At 42.0% G+C, this 20,146-nt stretch overlaps 1 protein-coding gene across 2 annotated transcripts in view; it reads right to left on the bottom strand.

Moving 5' to 3' along the window:
• Positions 1-2,214: 2,214 nt before the first annotated feature.
• Positions 2,215-20,146, bottom strand: part of USP31 (ubiquitin specific peptidase 31) — a gene marked incomplete at both ends in the record, with an annotated part of 55,245 nt that continues 37,313 nt past the window's right edge. Inside the window, 6 exons of one of the 2 annotated variants that reach the window (XM_080912463.1) lie at positions 2,215-3,794; positions 5,401-5,553; positions 7,032-7,190; positions 12,149-12,374; positions 14,531-14,650; positions 19,333-19,462. In XM_080912463.1, the coding sequence (XP_080768589.1) occupies positions 2,215-3,794; positions 5,401-5,553; positions 7,032-7,190; positions 12,149-12,374; positions 14,531-14,650; positions 19,333-19,462 (2,368 nt within the window). The remainder of the gene's footprint in view (positions 3,795-5,400; positions 5,554-7,031; positions 7,191-12,148; positions 12,375-14,530; positions 14,651-19,332; positions 19,463-20,146) is intronic. The other variant, XM_080912464.1, reaches the window with a different exon arrangement.

Here is a 20,146-nt window from a genome sequence, read left to right as displayed (position 1 = left end):
AAGGCCATTAGAGAATTTTTGTTTTGCTTTAAAAACATGATACACAGGGAAGGGAGGATCCATTCCTACTGCATTCAAGAATAAAACGATGTAGTACTGTGAAAATTAAACTAGTTTCTATTCATCTTAATTATGGCAAAATAGCTTGTTATTAAAATCCTTTGTCTTATCACACTATAATTCTAAGACTGTTTCAGAGGCTCAAATCACATAAATGCTCAATTCCTGATACTGATGATCTCAACATTTGGTGCTTTTTCAGAAAATAAAAATAAAACAAGATTGGTGGCTAAACACTAATGGGGCTCACCTTGTGCCACTGAATACATGATGGCACGGCAAGGCAGCTGTCACCTCAGTCACACTAAGGCAGGACAGAGAGCGTCAATGCTTTGGGAAGCCACGATGGGGGGTGGGGGATGGGGGAATAAAAGCAGCCAGTACAGGACTGAGTGTCTGAGTGTCATGGGTATTGGCTCACATGCACTGGCCTGGCTAGAAAGCATTGTGGTAATGTGCACAAGGCTAGACAACTAAGCCTCAAATACCACAAAAGCTGAAAATCCCAGCCACCCTCAACCTGCAAGCTACCAGCTAATGTCCCATTAGCAGCAAAATAAACTTAAGCAACCTACTGGAAATATTTCCCAAGAGGTATTGCTAAAATAAGAACAAAAGGGAAGTGTAGAAATCAAAACTGCATGCACATATGCACTGCAGTCACTTCCCAGAAATACTGAAGAGGGAGGCCTGGGAACCATGAGCCTTAGAATTTAATAACTGCAAACTCAACATGCTGTATCTAATGACAAAATGACAAATGCTATTCTAAGAATCACGACCATGAGTCTCTTGATATTAAAAAAATAAATAAATAAAGAGGATACTAAAAAAAAACTGAGCTGCAAAGTATTTCTAAGAGATTTCTACAAACATTGGAAAATTGTTTTCTCTATCTGTGAGAATTTAGTGAGGTTCTCCATTTCATATATAAAAATGCAATTTGCAATTACATGCCAGGGGTAACATATGCCAGACTCTGCTTCTAAATTCTGGGTCAGAGATTCCCTCTCAGAACAGAGTAAACATAAATACACTACTGAAAAGCAGTCAGAAGGAAGACGGACACTAGGACCCACAGTGCTTGTACAGTTCTGCCTCCCCTCACATCAACACACCATCAGTGGTGCTGGGCAAGAGGCAACTTCTTTCTTTTCTAAGCAACAAGACAAGGCAGTGAGCATGCACACAGGGGCAGTATGAGCTCCTCAGCATCTAACAGAAACAAGCAGCAGTGACGAAGGAAAATGGTATCAATTCAGGCTTCAGCTTGGAATAAATTTTTTTCCCTCTGGGAATCTTTCAATGGCATTAACTATTCTGCTACAGTTCAAAATTCCAATGGCCTTAGTTAGCAAACTGAGAATTAAAAAAAAAATTAGTGACTGGCTTTCTGTCTATTCAAAATTTGTCAGATCTTAGAACATATACAAGGAGTCAAGACAAGCTATCACTTTAGATATGAAAGTAGCAAAAGTTTTATGCCTACCTGTAAAGCTTCTACCTATGGCAGTAGGACAGTCGCCACTGCCATGCCACCTTCCTCTTGAGTCCATTTATTAGTAATGTGCATCCAGCCTAGACTAGCTGAGTATATATACCTGAGAAACATTAGTGTTAAAATATTGCCCTTACAAAGACTGGTAGATGGGGCCAAAGTGCAGAAAGCAAGTTTTCCCTCAGTTTATTCTGTTGGTAGCATCAGTTCTTGTTTTTTAAGCTCCCAATGCCACTCAACAATCCACAAGAAGATAAATTCTGCTCAGATGAGACCCAAGTCTAACAGTTCATCTGTCTATACACTGACAGCTTAATTGGTTCACAGGTTTACAAACCCTAGTGTCCAATGAAGTCATTAGAGTTCTCTAGAAAGAAATAGGTATGGTTGCTAAAGGGACTATCCAGATTATTTTCTACGATTATTCCAGTTAGCTTGGTATCAATGCTTTGCCTATGGCTGTTATTTGGTTCAATGGCAGAATAAGGCGACACTTTTTAACTATTTGAATTCCATACACACACACTCATACTCTCACACAGTCAGGCATATGACCCCAAAAATACAAAATAAAAGCATAGAGGGCTTTGGTTTGGGAGGGGAGGGGTTCTAAATAAATAAACATCTGTACAGATAAAACACCCGATTGCAGAAGATCACTGAGGTTTTTGAGAAGGCCGTGCAGAGGTTTGCATGCTAGAAGACAGCTTTTTGGAGCCTTTCTCAGTGGTCGACCTGCTACTGGGAGACAAGGGAGCTCCGGAATCTAGCTGGGAAGACTTGGATCTGCGAGCAGACAGCAAGGAATGTTTAGCAGAAGCAGGGTCCTTAGAGACGAGCTGTTCTTTTCCAACTGCATTTGTGTTCGGCTGCTGTGAGCCTGGGGGCTGATGGCCTTTCTCTGCCTTGTCATCTGCAGTGTTCTTACTGACTGACTTGACAGAGCTCCCGCCAGCCTTTTTGGATAGCAAGGTTGTCTTACCAAGATCAGTTGACCTCCGGGTTTCTTTCTGTCTCAAGGCTGACTTAAAAAAGGACAGTCCCTTATCCTCAGACTTGCTGTCCCTCTTTAACCCAGAGCGCACACTTGTGCTAGGTGAACGCAGGCTGGCCATGGAGGAGCTCCGGACGTGTTTGCCATCAACTCTGTTGTCCCCTGCTCTGGCCTGATTCACCCGAGGGGAGCTGGGTTTGGAGGTGGAGGTGGAGTTGGAGGTGATGCTGGCTCTGTCAGAGCCTAAACTTTGTCTGGAACCCTCTCTACTCAAGCTCCGGTCAGAAGTCCTGCTCTTCCCAGAAGGGAAGGGGCTCCTGGTGGCAGGGCCTGGGGCTTTTTTGGCAGATATGGACGAGGAGGAATAAGTAAAGGCAGAAGCAGACTTTTGCTTCTGAGGTGAAGGAGATGACATGGATTCCTGGGACCTTGGGGATGATTCTTTTTTGGGTTGGGTAGAGGCAGAGGATGAATGCCTTCCACTTGTCCTGGAAGAATCTGCTTTGCTCCGACAGCGAGCAGGTTTCATGGAAACCTTTACAGGAACAGGAGAAGAAGGGGATGGACTTGAAAGAGAAGATTCCTGACTAGCCAAGGCTGGCCTCCCCTTCCGAATGCTCTTCTCTGGCTCAGAAGTGCCTTTGGAACTAGGGGATCTCTTGGTTGTGCTCTCTGGCTTCTTTGTGAGGGAATCTGAGTGGCTTGGAGGTTTCACCTCTTTGACTGGAGAGCTGTCAACAGAATCACTCTGGTCCACATAAGCAATCTGGTTATTATTATCAAAAGGATCAGAGACGGGGGGCAAGTGATCCCCTTGTGCTCGGTTTTTGCTTGGTGTGTCTACAATACTGGAGTTCAATTTCCCAGAGTCTGAATCATCTTTGAACACACCTTCCATGACAGCCAGTGGGGCGCGGCCCACAGCCTTGTGCTCTCGTCTATTGTGACTGTCACCTGGTTCCTGGTGGCTACTAGAAAGGTTCCGCAGGCTACCAAAGCAAGAAATGGAGACTTTGTCATCACCTGCCTCTCCAATCCTTTCAAGGGTGGAGGCAGACCCGTGGATTGGGGAGTCCCCTGAAAAGCGGGAAGGAGAACTAGAACGCATCTGCAGCTTGGCAGACAGGGACCAAGAAGGCCGCATGCAATTTTCATTGACAGCTAAGGGGCTGGTGACAGAAGATCTGGATGACAAGCTTTGACGCTGCACACTCCTCACGAATGGTCGAGTAGAAAAGCCTCCTGTGTGGCAGAGAAAATTCTGTCAGGCTAAACCAACAAAAGCATTTAGTAAGAAACTGAAGACGGAGCAAGGACAAGCCTGGTGGAATGACAGGACAACAACTTTCAAAGCCAGCCTTTGTGCTAGAGTCAAGGACAGCTGATTGTTTTTAACCTTTTGAAGATCAGTTCCCTATCTACAAAACAGGGCCATGCTAACTCTGAAGTCATCAAAATATTCTCCATCTATGTCATCCTACATTAGAGTTGGCAAACTTTGTCAGGCAATTGCTCAGCTCTGCCACCTTAACATGAAAGCAGCCACAGGTGGCACATAACCAAGCCTGAATGGTTATATTCTAAAACCCATGGGAAATTCAGCCATCCATACGTGACCTGCAGACTGCTGGTCTAATTAGAGAATTAAATAACATCTTAGAAGTTTGTGTTCAGCAAAGATCCTGGCACTCCCAGGTGTTCACTAAACATGGGCTGCTAATCCAGCTTCTTCCTCTTCCTGAAGGACACCTGGGGCTCACAAAGTAAACTCCTTAAACAAAATGACACAAAAACCCAAGATGCCCATTGCATTCCCTGTGGTAGTAAGTCTGTAACAAGTAACAGTGAAAGGCTATCGATGGAAAGAGCTAGAGCCTTTAATATAATACATGCTACCTTGAGTGACTGGCAAGTAGTATTTCCAATGACTTAAACTTTCCCAAGACAATTCCAGGCTGAGTCCTATATGTACCTGTTACTGTAGCTATGGTTTTGTGACTCCTAAGAGTCGGGTTCTGTTCTGTGAGACTACTGAGCATGACTAAATGACAATGGTGCTTAAGAAGATATTGATTTTGCCAACTAGACCGCTTAAAAACAGATTAAGGCAAAGCATTTCTGGGTGTGTTGTTAAAACAACAACAAATTCCAAGTTTACAAAGCTGTAATGAAAACAGCATTATCTCAACAGGCATAGGTTCACTAGTCAGCTTTTCATAAAAACTAGAATGAGAAAGGGCTCAGAACTAATAGTTCAATTATCTTCACAAGAAAAAGAGGTAAAATGTCAAAGCAGACAGAGTCAGAGCCATGCCACAGCTCTCCTGGCTTGGCTTAGTTTTGACTCTACTGCATTTTCTCAGAATTATCCATCACCCCTAGAAGCAGACCAAAGCAACTGAAGAATTGGCAGCATAGTGAGCCTCATTGGAAGGTGAGTCACTGTCTTCATGACAGAGGCTGAACTCACCCTCCCCCGCCTTCCAGCTGTTAGTACTTTGGCTACACAATCCATTCCATGCCACCTGGGGTTCCTTAGAATATTAAGGGCTATCCTGTAATACTCAAGCAGGAAGTGAAAGGTACCAACAAAACAAAACAAAATCCACTTCAGTATTTAATTAGATTTTGTCTAGAACTGATACTGTGACTGTTAAGAGTAGAGGTCAAGCTGAGCCTAATGAAGTGGAAGAAGAAAGTCCTGAGTCACAGAGACACCACAACCCAGCTCTGCACCCCAACTCCTTAGAGTTTACAATCTCCTGGGGAAGACTGCTCCTCTGCCTTTAGACCTGTGCTTTGTCTGCACATTGCCACTTTGGAATCTGACACCAAGACCCACACCCACCATCGTCTTCACTCCTCTCCCCTGTCATCTCCACAGACTCAGACAGCGAGGCCAAGGATGTTCGTCTGGAGGAGGCTGCAGAAGTCACACTGGCTTGCTTGCTTCCTGGGAGCCGGCTCACCCAGTGCTCACACAGAGAAGAACTTGTGGAACCTGCAGAAGAAGAGACAGTTCTGAGATCAGCCAGGGTCCTGCATTGCACACATCCTGTCAAGGTGCTGCCAGTCAAGCCAGAGACTTGTCTCCTCACCCCAGAATTAAGACAAACTCCCAGAGCTGAGTATCCCTAGCAAAGATGAAGAAACTCCAGGCAATCCTAGAGAAAGGTTGTAGAAACAAAATGCGAATATAGAATAAATGTTTCCAAAAGCAATACCTAATCTAGGCAAGGGAATAATAGAACTGGGACCCACATCTACTCACTCTACCAGGACTCACCATGTACAAAGCTCTGACCACTGGCAGTACCACTGAACCACCCAGAGGAAGAATGATAACACACAAATTGTTTTTCTTAACTTTGATGTCCTTTGGACAGTTTTAATCCATTATTATCATATTATCATACTAATGGCACGTGCACACACACACACACACACACACACACACACACACACACACACACACACACACACACGGTAGCACAGTGGGAATATAAATGATCTGAATGTCAGTCTGTCCTGTCAATTCCAGGAGTAGCCTTATATTAGAGCAATAGATAGTGCTCTTGAAATTGACTATATGAAGCAGCCTGTCTCCACCAGACCTCAAGAGACTGTAATGTTTTAGTGCATCTGAGATACTGGAAAGGCCCAAGAAACCAGAGTTCCCTCATCTAGTCAAGTGAACAGCCTACCCACTGGGTAGTCTCCTGCAGGGGTGACTCTGCTAGAGTGAAGCTTCCTTCAGCTGCTTTGAGCATACCTCTGTAGAGCCTTGGAGAGGTACATAGGTCACCACTTCCTGCCTTCCCTGCTGATACATATTCACACATTTCAAGCTACCCAATTTTCCTTCATACTCTGCAGTAGGAAGTGTGCATCCATGTTGTGTGTGGGATTCATTTCTACATTTATTAACATAATAAATTCCATCTCATCTGTAAAACTAAATCCTCAATCAGTACCAGTCATCAATGTGTACCCTAACAGAAGAGATTATTCTTACTGTAGAAGAAAGAACTTTCTTTCTAATGGTCCTTTATTGTTTACAGAATGCTTTCATCACAAACCTTCACAATGTTAAAACAAACAGCAGCCCCTGAGTGGGTGCTATGACCACATCCACATCAGAGATGATCATGTGGCTCAGATGGAATGTGTCCTAAGACATTAGAACAGCACCTCAGGCTGCTAACACTATTCCTCCAGGCACTTCCCCAAGGCATAACCACTGTGAATGGTTTGGCTAGGCTCTGCCCCACCTCTAGGTGAACTCTGAACTGCTGCTGGTACATGGCAGTTCAGAGTTCACTCAAACTTTCTTGACTGAAATCATATCAGAGCCCAGATTAAATGAAATTACAAATATTAATCTCATTAAGCTTTCAATAATGAAGCTTTCTGAAACGTCTTCTGAACCATGAACTACAACCTCCTGCTCTGTGAAAAAACATCCAAGAACTAGGTTACCTGCCACGGAGCTATTGGCTGACCATGATGGGATAGCTGTCCGCCTCTGGTAGAAAAGGATGTACGCTGTCTGCGTGCACACCTCATCTTCTGACAGCTGCTGCACATCACTGTCATCGAAGCAATACCAGAGACCATCCACGGAGTTCTTACAGTACGCTGCCAAAAAGAGCCCACTGTCAGCACCAATAAGGCTGCACCAGGTACTCTATCCACAGATACGATCCTTTATATTTTATTTATATAATTAATTCAACAGCATTTGAAATTTCCCACCATAACAGGAAGATATTAAGAAAAAAACAAATCCAAATTTCAATTTATACCCAGGCAGAATGTTCTAAGAAATGCCTAAGTATTCCAATTTCCTAACAGTTCCATCGCAAAAAATTCATTATTCTAAATATAAGTAGGTCTTGCCAAGAACATGTTTTCCCTGCTAGAGATACTTAACAATGAATGAAAATACTTTGATTGTCACAAATGGGTGTGGCGAGTCCAACAGCATCTAGTGAGTAGAGACCAGGTATATTCACAATGCATACGAAATATTATACAACATAGAATTATCCAGTCTTGTTGTCAAAAGACAGAGTAAAGAACTTTGGTTCTTGTTGTTGTATTACTTTAGTGTTTATTAGGGATACAAAATAATATGAAAGGCCCACCAACTGACCTAACAGAATCTAAACATCTCATTTAATCCTGAGATTTATCTTTATTACAAATTACTGTGCAGTAATTACATAGGCTCAGAAAGACTACTTATGGGGCTGGAGATAGAGCTCAGCTGGTGAAGTATTGATCGACAAAGATGAGGCCTTGAGTTTGATCCCTAGCACCCAGCCCAGTCAAATTAGCAAAACAGAAACAAAAGCAAACAAACAAAAACCCCATAAAGTGGGTGCACCCAAGAAGAATCCCTGGCCTCCACACAAACTCCACAAATACACCCATACTACCCTACATACAAAGACTGCCTAGCATATGGTCACGCAGCTGATGGAGGATGAATAGATGGCATTTTGTGTATGGCACAAGTATATAGCATCTAATCCTTTGGCTTGTACTTAAAGCCCTGTCACACCCCAAACTGTTTTCCTTCAGGGAAAGCCCAAACAATCTACATAAATTCCTTGGCAAACTTGAGAACACAGAAATTAAGAATACATACACAGAGTCTTCTCTATAGCTGCAACTCTAAGCCTGAGATAAAAATAAAGACAATTCAAGTACCATTGAGAAAAACAAAAAGAACCAACAAGAGCCAATAAAAAACTAAGGGACTGGGGCTGAGAGTATAGCTCAATAACAGAATATGTATTTAGCATGCCCAAGAACCTGGGTTCCATCACAAACACCATACCCACCCCAAAACCACAGGTCATGAATCTAGGTCATACTATTAGGCTAGATCAAAGGATCTTATGAAGCTTGATCTGGAAAAGCACATTATTATCACATTTATAAAAATATCCATTTACTGAGAGATGAGTGCTGGAATACTCAGTAAACGCTCACACAGACTTAGGATGGCCTTCAAGGACAGGGCACATACAATTCTGAGAGGCACAATGAGTGAAACCCTCATTAGGCCACTTCACTTGTGCAAGTCTGGAACCACAAAGATGAAAGGAACCCAGGTGAGGATTCACTGCTAGCTAGACAGGTCCATAAAGAGAAGCAAAGACCTCCAAATATAGGAGGGAGATCATGTGCAGCTACCAGAACCAGAGAGAATGAAGTGAAGACATTATAGCAACAGCACTGGTTGGGCCAATGGTGTCAGGTCGAGCTGATATACAAATGGCCCATCTGGGAGGAGGCTGCTATTCTGGAGCGGTGAGTGGGAGCAGAACTGTATAGCAGACACACCCACCAGAAGACAGAGTAACCTTGCTCCAGTTCAGTCTGCTTCCTTTCAGGACGGTCTGCTCTTGATTGTGGCATGGGAAGGTCACACAGTAACTAATAAGCAAATATTTGTTTTATAATTCTGCTTGCTTTTCTATATAACACTGCCTTCCAAAGTGTTTTCCAGGCCAGAGCTACTCAAGTGATGGCTCAGACACTGGCATTTGTCCACAAAAGGAGGCAACAAAACAAAGATACGCATTCAAAAATATCTAGCAATATGATACAGCTGTAATATTTGCGTTCTATTTTTACAAAATTGGCTTACGAAAGACTAAAATGCTAAAACAGAAAATAGCAAGGCCTTTATCTAGAAAAGCTGAAAGGCTCTGTTCTAAAATCCTTGCACAAGTTAGCCACATGTGTACCATGCAATTACAGCAGGAATATATCAAAGACATTCTAGTCAAGACTTATAAAATAGTATCCAGCTAAAGAAATGCTGTGAGGTGGCTGAGCAGGTAAAGGTATTTACCTGCTATTTGATCTCTGAACCCCACATGATAGAAAAAGAACCAGCTCCCTCACACAAGCTGTCTTCTGACATCCACATGAATTAATTGCAATCCCTCAACACAAATAAATAAATGTAACTTAAAACAAAAAAAAAGTAATGTGAAGGATTGTTTTCTCTAAACTGTAACTGTAAACATTTAGAGATGAGACAAGCAATGGTTTACTTTAAGAATAAAAGGGGGGATGCTTGGGGAGACCAGTCCATGTAGCACGTGATGGTACCCCTATTGCTGGGAAGGCAGAGCCAGGCAGACACCTGAGGCGCAATGGCCATCCTAGCCTAAATGGCAAGCTTCAGGTCAGTGAGAGACTGTCTCAAAACAAGGTAGACAAAGCCTCAGGAAGGACACCCAAGGTTGTCCTCTAGCCTTTTATTATACACAGTATGTAATAATAGGGACCTATTGTACAAAATAAAAATGACTTCCTTAGCAAAGCTGAAGCAGAGTAAGTATCAACCAGGAATGCTATCAAGGTGTTAATACAGCAAGTATTTAGTAAATCTCAGTTACTTCTAAGTCCTTCCATTTTAAGAGTAAAGAATACATAATCCCATGACTATCCCATGTTTAAAGTATCTAAGAACACCGACATTACTAGCAATATCAGAAAAATCAAACATCCAACTAGAAATATAATCATCACACAAGTGGCTGCTACAAAAATTGAGAAAACAGACATTGCATTGCCATCTAAACAGTGCTTAAACAGAAGTACAACGTTAAACACATATGAGCTATTAATGTCTTCTGTGATATGAAAGCACCAGAGGAGCCTCTTTTTTCCTTGCAATGGCTTCCCAGAAAAGCAGAAGCCAAACTGTTTTGTCAAGAACACATCCAGAGGCTGTGTTGCTCCTCTCAAAACTAACTGCGGCCTGCAAGGTTAAACGGAAAGGATTACAGCTCCTCCCTTTCCTGTCCTCCTGATTGGAAGAGAGTAGATTGGGAGATCACAAAAGGCTAGGAAGACCAACAATCACTACTACCTTGCCAATACACAAGCAGCTGCTAACTGCTAGGAGAACCTAAAGCTTTTTAAAATACTACCTGGCAGATACCCCAACCCACTTCACCTCCATCTACCATCATAAGTCGATTGCCAGTATTAGGGTGCCAGTGGTTTTCTTGTCAGAAAAGCCACTCACAGATAAATTAAGTTAAAGATAAAGGATACAGCAATGAGTCTAGAGACCTATATGGATAACCAATTAGTGGTATTTTCTTCAAATCAATCCTTATATAAACAGATGTCTAAGTGAGAAATCCTAAGATCTGCCTTTACATGGTTCATACATGCCCGTGGTTAATAATTTAAGACTCAATCTCAAAGAAATACAGAATTAAGATTCAGGAAAAAAAAGTTAAGTATGTACAAGAAGAGTCATCAATATTAGATTAAAAGTTTAAAAACAGAAACAATGTATGTTTAGCAATGACAGTGATTACTAGTCATGTCACTTAAGAGAAATATGTTCTGAGAAATGCAATGTTAGATAATTTGTCATTAGAACATTAGTGTAAGTAACTATACAGGTTAAGATGTTACCATATCATTAAGCAACATTATTTTTACTGTACCATTATAAAGGTGAGGCTCTCACTCTGAGAGTACAAACAGGTTTTCAATCTCAGGTAGCTTCTCATGCCACACCCCTCACCGCACCCTGGTTTACTTCCACAACCAATTACTACACACACTGCACTGCCCTTAAATTTTATTTGTATCTATATCTCTGCCTATTTGTTTCTACTCCATGAAAATACACAGTGGGATTTAGTCACCTCTGATATGAGCCCACTGCAAGCTAACTACAAAAATTTATGAGTAAAATACACCAATAAAGTCACATCAGTGTAAAACAGCAAACAATCATGAAAATCATTGACCATGTATCTCATGTATCTAAGAATTACTGTGGCTGAACTTTAAAGACATTATGCTCAATAAAATATTGCAGTTATAAAGAACTATTAATACTGTGGTCCCACATACAAGAGGCACTTGGAGTAATAAGTTCACTGAGACAGACTGTGATGGCTGTCAGAGGCTGGAAGAGGGGAGCATGGAAATTACTAGTTAATAAGTTTCTGTTTGAGAAGAAGAAGTTCTGGAAATGGATAGTGATGGCCAAAAATGTGGTCTCAATGCCACCAAACTGAACACTTAACATTGACTAAAATGCTAAGTTTAATTATGTGTATTTTAACCATGATTTTTTAAAATATTAGTAACTTTTATCTTGATATGCCTGATAAGCCTATTTCACAAATGGCATTCTTTCCACCTTTTTCTACACTTCTTGTGCTGAACAGAGTTGCTTTTATAATTCAAAGTAAATTTGCCCTTAAAAGAATAGATGCCATGAAAGTGGTTCATGACCATTCTAAGTTAGGGAGATGCTAGAACCTCAAAAACATTGCACATCTAAAATGGGAGGCATCCGGGGAAACAAAAGTGGCTCCTCAGCTGACTTGTACATTCTCCCATTAGGTCTGCTTACTATTAGATGAATGAACTCAGAAAAAAGACGGTTCATGCATTTGATCTTGGACAGAGATCTGAGGATGAAGCTGTTCTCAGAGCTGGCCAAAGGCACACTGGAAGAGAAAGGGAAGTTCAAAAGCTACAAGCAAACAGCTTGAAAGAAGCATCAGTACAGACACGCAGCCTCTCGCACTGCAGACCTGTGTAGTGCCCCCCTTGCATGGTGCCATGATGATTGCACACAGCATACAGGTCATAGATGTAGTCCTCAGGGTCCCTCCCGAGTCCATAGGGCCGTCTCCATGGGGACCAATGAGATGGCAAGCTCCAGCTGCTCTGGCTTCTCTTAACCACATGAGGTGTCATGTCCAGGCCAGTCAAGGGGAACTTGACCATGTTCTGAAGTTTCATACGCCTGTCTCCTTCCTGTTGCAAGAAGAAAAACAAGTTCTGATGACATTTTAATGCAAGCAGATAGAAGTTGAGTTTAGCATGAAATGTGGGCCCTGTCAGTTAAATCACTTTGAATTACCTATCTGATATTTCTCAAGAGACATGGTAGAAGAACAGACTAATAGTATTAATGACAGGAATAAGCTTTAGTACAACTTAAAGTGGAACCAATGAGGACCAACATGAGGGGGAAAGGAACCTCTAGATTTTCATTCCTTTATCTGTCAAGCCTTTGGAGGCAGGCAACTTAGAAGCAAAGTGACAATTTCAGATGGTTCATCCCGACAGATGTCTGAAGATTAATAAAGTATTTAACTATGCAAAGGGCAAACCCCAATACCTTGCCAGGAGAGGCATTCTATGAACAGTGACACTTTCTACTTTTCCAAGATGCACATTTACTTGGCTGAACTTAGCTATTTAGCCAACAATCTGAAAATGTGTATTTTCCATTAAACCCTGTAAGGAATATCCTTGAAACATAAAAATCTGTTGAATAAATGTTGTTCCTGCTTTCTATGTGGAGAACATTTAAAAACTAATCAGACATGGATGTGACAATCCTAAGAATTTATGGATCTATTAAAGGAAAATACACATCCATAGGCACAATGCTTCTGAATGAGGGCCAGGCTGAAGAACAGGGACCTTATTTTGTAGTAGAGAAGCACTGAGGTTTGTAGGTAGGTAGTAATATCATCAGAATGTGAGTGAGTGACGAACTGTGAGCATAGTTATAGACTCAGAAATCAATTAAAAGACTGCAACTACATCTGTCTGAACAATAAGAGACAACCATTTGGTCGCAGGGTGACAACAAGCAGGAGAAACACACAAGAAATCCATGGAAAGGCCGAGTCAACTTGAGCAAGGGGCGATCTAGGTTAGAGTGACAAGAAGAATGCCCAAAATGACACTGAAATTTTGGGTCTGAGATTCTGGAAGGAAAAGGTAAAGGAAATTGGTTAGCATTAGTAGAAAACAGAGAAGGCTGGACTGGAAACCTCAGTTAATTTCCACCTGAAGGGACCAAGCGGGATGCCCAAGGCCAATGCCATGTTTCATTTCTACAGAAGCTCAACTCTGAATCCAGAAGGGTTTGGGAATTTTGGATAGTCCCCTAAGTTCTACCTTAGTGCTTAGGAAAGCCCGGGACCGGGGACTAGGTGTGTATTGCCTTGCCAGCCCTGCTCTGTCTTAGGTCTTCACATCTCTTCATCGCTATTGCTGTAATTCTGTCCTGAGCCAGGAATAGCCTCTATGATGCCCAAAAACTTAAACCTTTTCACCTGCTAACCACCCAGCAGCTGAAATGATCACTTCAAAACATGTATTTGGCAAGTGCTACTTCTATTCAAAGCTCGTCACTAAAACGTGACTGCCCACAGGGTTTGCTTGAACAACTGCTCTCTACACCTCAGCTCCTGCCACTACCCCATCTCATGGGTTACCCCACTGCCCTGCTTCAGCCTCTACAGGCCCCAGGCTCAGCACAACTGCTTCCTCTGTAACATGAAGACGCAGTCTTGCTTCTCCTCGTCTAACAAACATCTGCTCATTTTTCAGGCACAAACTCTCTTAAATCCAGGCCACAAAAAACTCACTAAGGCTCACCTCTCATCAGTCTCTCTTATAATTGAGCTGTACATGATACTCTTCACCCCAAGTGATAGACTTTTGGGGAAAGTGACTCACAAAGTGGTATAACAAAAAGTACATGTTTGTATCTACATATGACTCACCTCCCCAACTATATAACGACTCCTTGGAGCAGGACAACACTGCTTATTACATTAGGTAGAAATACAATTTTACCTCTCTCACAAAGGATCACTTGATAATCCTAAAGTAAACATACTAAAATGTAAGCAAAACATTTACAAGTCTAAAGCAAACCCTCAAGAACAAAGTAAAACATGTACATGAACTATAATATTCAAGACTTAAAGGATCACAGGATACTCAAATTTTTCTTTAGGAAACATGACCAAGGATAGGGTGGGTCAAACATGAATGGACACATTCAGACAGTGGGTGAATCCAACAGGGCCAACCAAGAACCAGGCCACCAAGAGGAGTCAAGAGAAACAAGGTCAAGCTAGCTTTTTCTAGTGACTGGATTTTCTCACCTGGCGAAATCTCTTGAGGTGTATAATAAGCACATCAGGCAGAGTCCACAGGCTTAATGTGATGCTCCCCTGCTGCAGCTGCTTGCAGTGTGGGCACCGCCAGGCATCATCGGGAGCAAGCTGGAAATAAGGAGCAGAACTTTCATTAGGCATCACATAAGAAAACCTTTGTCATGGCAGAAGCGGGACTACTTTCTTGCCAGGGCCCGGTATCAACTCCGCATCTCTCTGAACGCTGTACAGGAGGACAGCCAACTGGATAACACAATCACAAGTACCACTTGGCTGGTGTGGACTCTGGATGAGTGCCCAAACCTCCCTCAAAGAAGAAAGACTAAATGCCCACGTTACAGATTTACCCCAAGCCCAGCATTGCCCCAAATTGTAACTTATCACCTTTGCATCAATACGCACTTTCTTGGTCTAGACCATCTTACCTCAGCAAATCATACTATTGCCCACCAAGATGGAACATAGGGGACTATCCCAAGACCCAGGTCCCTCTCGTTTTCTTCTACCTTTTACCCTACCTCCCTCCATTTCTGAGCCTGTCTCTTCTCCACACTAACCTCCAGAAACACTACTGCACTCTTAAGTTCTTGCTCACTCTTAGCCACACTTCCTGTGTCCTAACCCTTCTCTTTTCTGGAAACACTGAACTGCTCCATGCAGTCCTCACCATGTGCTCTCAATAAGCTCTTCTAAGCATCAGCCCAATACTCTATAGCCAGATATAGCATCTCTAAATGGGCAAGTTGGGGACATGTCAACATAGAGGTGTCAAATGCATGAGAAATGTAGCCTAGAGAGACAAAATCAAACCTGGGATCACACATGGGAAACCCTGGAAATGGGAGACAATTCCCACCAGCATGGAAGAGAAAGGGTCAAAGTAAGAATCTTGCGGAAAATGTCTGTTTTAAGAGAAATATCCAACCTTAGAAGCCACCAGGTTCTAAAGATGAAGCAAAAACAAAACAAAACAAAGAACTGTAAACAAGAAGCATTCTCTTTAGGTAAAGCAAGAAAAGATGATGAAAGATGTAGTCAATAGTGCCATGTACCATAAGGTGCTCAAATGAGGCTTGAGTAGAGGCCACTGAGAACCTCAGAGACCAGTAACTAAACTACAAATTGGATAAACCAAGAGAGTCTTTGGGGGACAAAAGGGCTACCAATAGTAAATTTGGGTCAAACAGAGCAGAAAGACCAGTCTGGCAACTTAAAAAGGGAAGCACAATTGTTTAGATCTGTTTTCATGATGATGCAACTCAATCTATATTGAGGGAATTTATCGTGATGGCTTACAGTCTATAGTCCAACTAACCCAACACTGGGCAGCTGTAAATCAGAAGTCCAAGGATCTAGTAGTTGTTCAGTACTGTGAGGCTAATTGTCTCAGCCGTCCTCTGTAGTAGGTTCCAACAGATGTGCTGGCAAGTAAGTAAGTACAAGCAGGTGAAGAGGGAATCTTCCTTCTTCCAATGTCCTTATGCAGGACTCCAGCAGAAGCTGTCCCCAGGTTAAAGGTACGTACCACCATGCCTGGATCTGGAATTTGCTTTGTCCCAGGCTGACCTTAAACTCAGAAATCTCCTTGCCTCAGTCTAGGAGGCAGGTCTAACCTCAGGTTAAAGGTGTATACTACCTTGCCTGGGCCTAAGCTTTTCATGGCCACTATGCCTCAAGATCTCCATGCCACAGGAGCTGGAGAGATGGCTCAGCGGTTAAAAACACTGACTGTTCTTCCAGAAGGTCCCGCGTTCAATTCCCAGCAACCACATGGTGGCTCACAACCATCTGGAATGGGATCTGATGCCCTCTTCTGGTGTGTCTGAAGACAGCTACAGTACTCACATACATTAAATAAATAAATCTTTAAAAAAAAAAAAAAATCTCCATGCCAAGATCCAGCTCAGAAACTTGTATCTTCCAGCCTCAAGAGCTGAATCACAGGTGAGCTCTCCAAATCTGGATTGTAGTTCATTCCAGATACAGTCAAGTTGACAACCAGGAAGAGCCATTGCATTCCTTATATAAAAGTAACTAACACCTCATTCACAGGACAGTCCAAGTGTCCCCAATTAACTATCAGATCCCCACCCTCTCAATGCCTCCTTCATCAAAATCTACTTGGGTATCTCATGACTTCAGATGTACCATCCCCACCCTCTCTGTCACCTGTGTCGAATGTGCTGTCCTCGTTAACCGTACACATCTGAGGAGATGGCAACAGCAGCACCAGCACCAGCACTGTCACAGTTCTAGCACTGCTTCTAAAGCCTCCGTGGACAGAACAGTGGTTCACACCCACATGATGCTGCTCATCAGTATTGAGCCTGAAGATGCTGGAACCCCGACTATTGTCACACAACCAACTGCAAAGTCCCACTTCCTCCTCTATTTCTCTGTTATTTTTGGGCCCACACTGAACTTCCCAAGTACCACGTACACATTCCAGTATATATTTATTGAGCATGTCCTGTAAGCCAAGCACCTCTCTCGAATACAAGGATATTTAGTGAGTCAGATGAGTCACAGCTCTAACAGCAGCTCCAACTATCTTAGCTCTTGTGCTCCTGCCACATTGATTACACTTGTTTTTAACCAAGCCAAGTTCCTTCCTATCCTAGAACTTTATATACTTACTTTCTTGTTCTAGGGTGTGAACAACCTAAAGGCAGAACCACTGTCTTGATCCCTAGTGTCAGACTGCCTTGTGTAGGACCCAACACACTATAGGTACTTGACAAACCTTTAAATGAATGAGCTCTAGAGAAACCTCTCTTGCCATCACAAACTCCTCAATCCAGGACAGCAAGTTGTTTTGCAGATCCAATGCAGCCATTGGCACATCTGCTAACCTCTAAGCTTTATAATGGTTTCACACATCTCTCAAGTCAATTTTTAAACACAAATAGTGAAAAAGACAGGATGAGCCAAGAGTCTTCATTCAATCAACTAGCTCCAAAGCCAACAGGCTGCTTTATAATTAAGCTGAAAATTGATAAACATATGACTCTTGATAAACTATTTTTGAAGGAACTTGCTACAAACAGGTTAGAGGAGAGAACTCAGTAAGATTCTAAAAGTTATCTCCCAATATTTGAAGAACCATTTGTTGTAGTGTGACCAGAGGCCATATTTCAGGCTAATTTCAGTCCCTATCAGACTTAAATGGGTGCCAGGTCTTATGTGGGTAAAGTCCTCATAACAGAAGGCACTCTTGCAGCTGGAACAATCATTTATTTTAAGTCAGGTAGAAGAATAAAAAAGAAAAAAAAGAAGTTTTAAAGTCCCTTCTAATCCTAAGGTGCCTAATTCCATATGGACAAGAGCAAAGGGTGAACTAATGGTCAAAATTACGATCCTGCTATGGCTTAATACAAGTGCTCCCCAAAGGGTTATGCACGTAATATTTGGTCCCTGCCTGGCTACACTATTTTTGTTAGTACTGGAAACCTTGGGAAGAATCTGGATGGAGGTAATAGGTCACCCACCACAGAACTTTGGGGATATCTTTTACTTGGCCCCTTCCTATCTTTTTCTTTGTTTCCCGTCAACCATGAGGCAAGTAGCCTTCTCCACCACATATTCCCCATCTCCAGGATACTCTGTCTATGACAGATGCAGAATCAGTGGAACAAAGGACTATGGCCTGAAACCAGGAGCTAAAATAGTGCTTTCCCTCTTAAGCTGTTTATCTTGAGTATATCAGGTGTTCTGTAAGTTATACAAAGTCAGACTAACACAGACCATGAACAACAACAGAAGATTGGATGAATTCTACAAACATCATAGGCCTGGGCCCAACAGAGATTTATTTATCTATCCATCTACCATCTATTATCTACCATTTATTTAATGTCAGTATTTAAATATCTACTGAACCCCTACTCTATGTAAACCACTGTGCCAAGTGGTCCAACACACTATGATCCAACAGAATGTGCTATCTGCGATGCTCAGTACCTGAGCCACAGTCACTGAAGCATTTAAGATGGAGTTTATACAACTAAGAAACTTAATTACTCTATCTAAATGTGATTTAGATACTGACACTTAGATTACAGTACATGTGTACTAACTTGAGGAAAGCTGGGCTGTGCTGGTGGCCATGCCTATAATCCCAGCACCCGAAAGGGAGGAGGAGACTGCCTTGAGTTTGAAACCATTCTGCTCTACACAGCAAGTTTTAAAGCAGCTAGGACTACATCGTGAGACCCTGTCTCAAAAACAAAAACATAAAATAAAACAAAAAAAAAAAAAAACAATTGAGAAAATTTTCATTAGTAAGGAAAAATAATTTAAGAATTCCAAATTGAAATGAACATGTCATAAGAAAAAAAAAAAAAAAACAAATAATTACATATACAGACCATTACTCTGTGATGGTCTGTATATGCTTGAACTGGGGAGTGGCACTATTAGGAGGTGTGGCCTTGTTGGAGTGGGTGTGTCACTGTGAGTGTGGGCTTTATTGGAAGAGAGTATTCTGCTAGTGGCCTTCAGATGAAGATGAAGAACTTTCAGCTCCTCCTGCACCATGCCTGCCTGGAGGTTGCCATGTTCCTGCCTTGATAATAACAAACTGAACCTCTGAACCCTTGGTCATGGTACCTGTTCATAGCAATAAAACACTAAGACATACTCCAAATACTCAAAACTTTAAGTCACTTATTGTAAAAGTTGTAAAAGGACTAAATACTAAAACTGCCCACTTAATGTGGAGTCTGTGGGAATGAAAATTCCTGGGGCAGGATGAATCTTCTCACTGTCATCTTGCTGGCCCTGCATCTTACCCGTTCCTCTTTGGTGTAGAGTTGAAAACACTGTGATAAAGTGCAGGTTTGTGGTTGATGATGCTGCTCCTTCTGCAGACGGACACTCTCTGAATCAGGGATATACTCATCTTCTGTGTTTACAAACAAGCTGCAATACAGAGGAAAGAAGCTTTCAGATAATGTCTTATAAAAACATTCACAAATACACCAGTAGCTTTTCAAAGTAGCTATAAATTCATAGATAATTCAAAGAATGTGGTCATTCAACTCTTCTACATTCCAAAATATTCTTGGAAATGTCTTCATCTGAAAAGTTATTTCAAGAGTTGACTTAGAGTTAGATTTTTCAACTGTCTATGATTATGCCCACTGTTTGTATATGTATCTGTGTGGGTATGCACAAGTGAGTGGAAGTCCCATGGAAGTCAGGTGTCAAATCTCTTGGAGGTGGAGTCACGGGCTGTTGTTAGTCACCTGACACAGGTGCTAGGAATTGCTAGGAATTGCACCTGGTTCCTCTGCAAGAGTAGTATGTGCTCTTAATGAGAACTACCTCTCTGTCAGATGCCTAAATCATTCATTCTTGTCCATGGTATCTAAGGACACATATTTGACACAGGCTTACTAGTTTACAGTCAATCCTGAACATATCTGATCCTGTCTGATATAAACCCACAAGAGCTGATGATCCTGCAACAAAAAAGTCAAAGTAGATCAACCTACAAGGTGGTTAATGAACATACAGCTTCCCCTCAGCAGCAATAAGTTTTCTAAAGGTTTGAACCTTTGAACAGAAGTTGGGAAAAGAATAATAAACTGCTTCAATAAACAC

The sequence above is a fragment of the Micromys minutus genome (assembly GCF_963924665.1).
Source record: "Micromys minutus genome assembly, chromosome: 2".
Taxonomy (NCBI): domain Eukaryota; kingdom Metazoa; phylum Chordata; class Mammalia; order Rodentia; family Muridae; genus Micromys; species Micromys minutus.
This window is presented reverse-complemented; position numbering and strand designations above follow the sequence as displayed.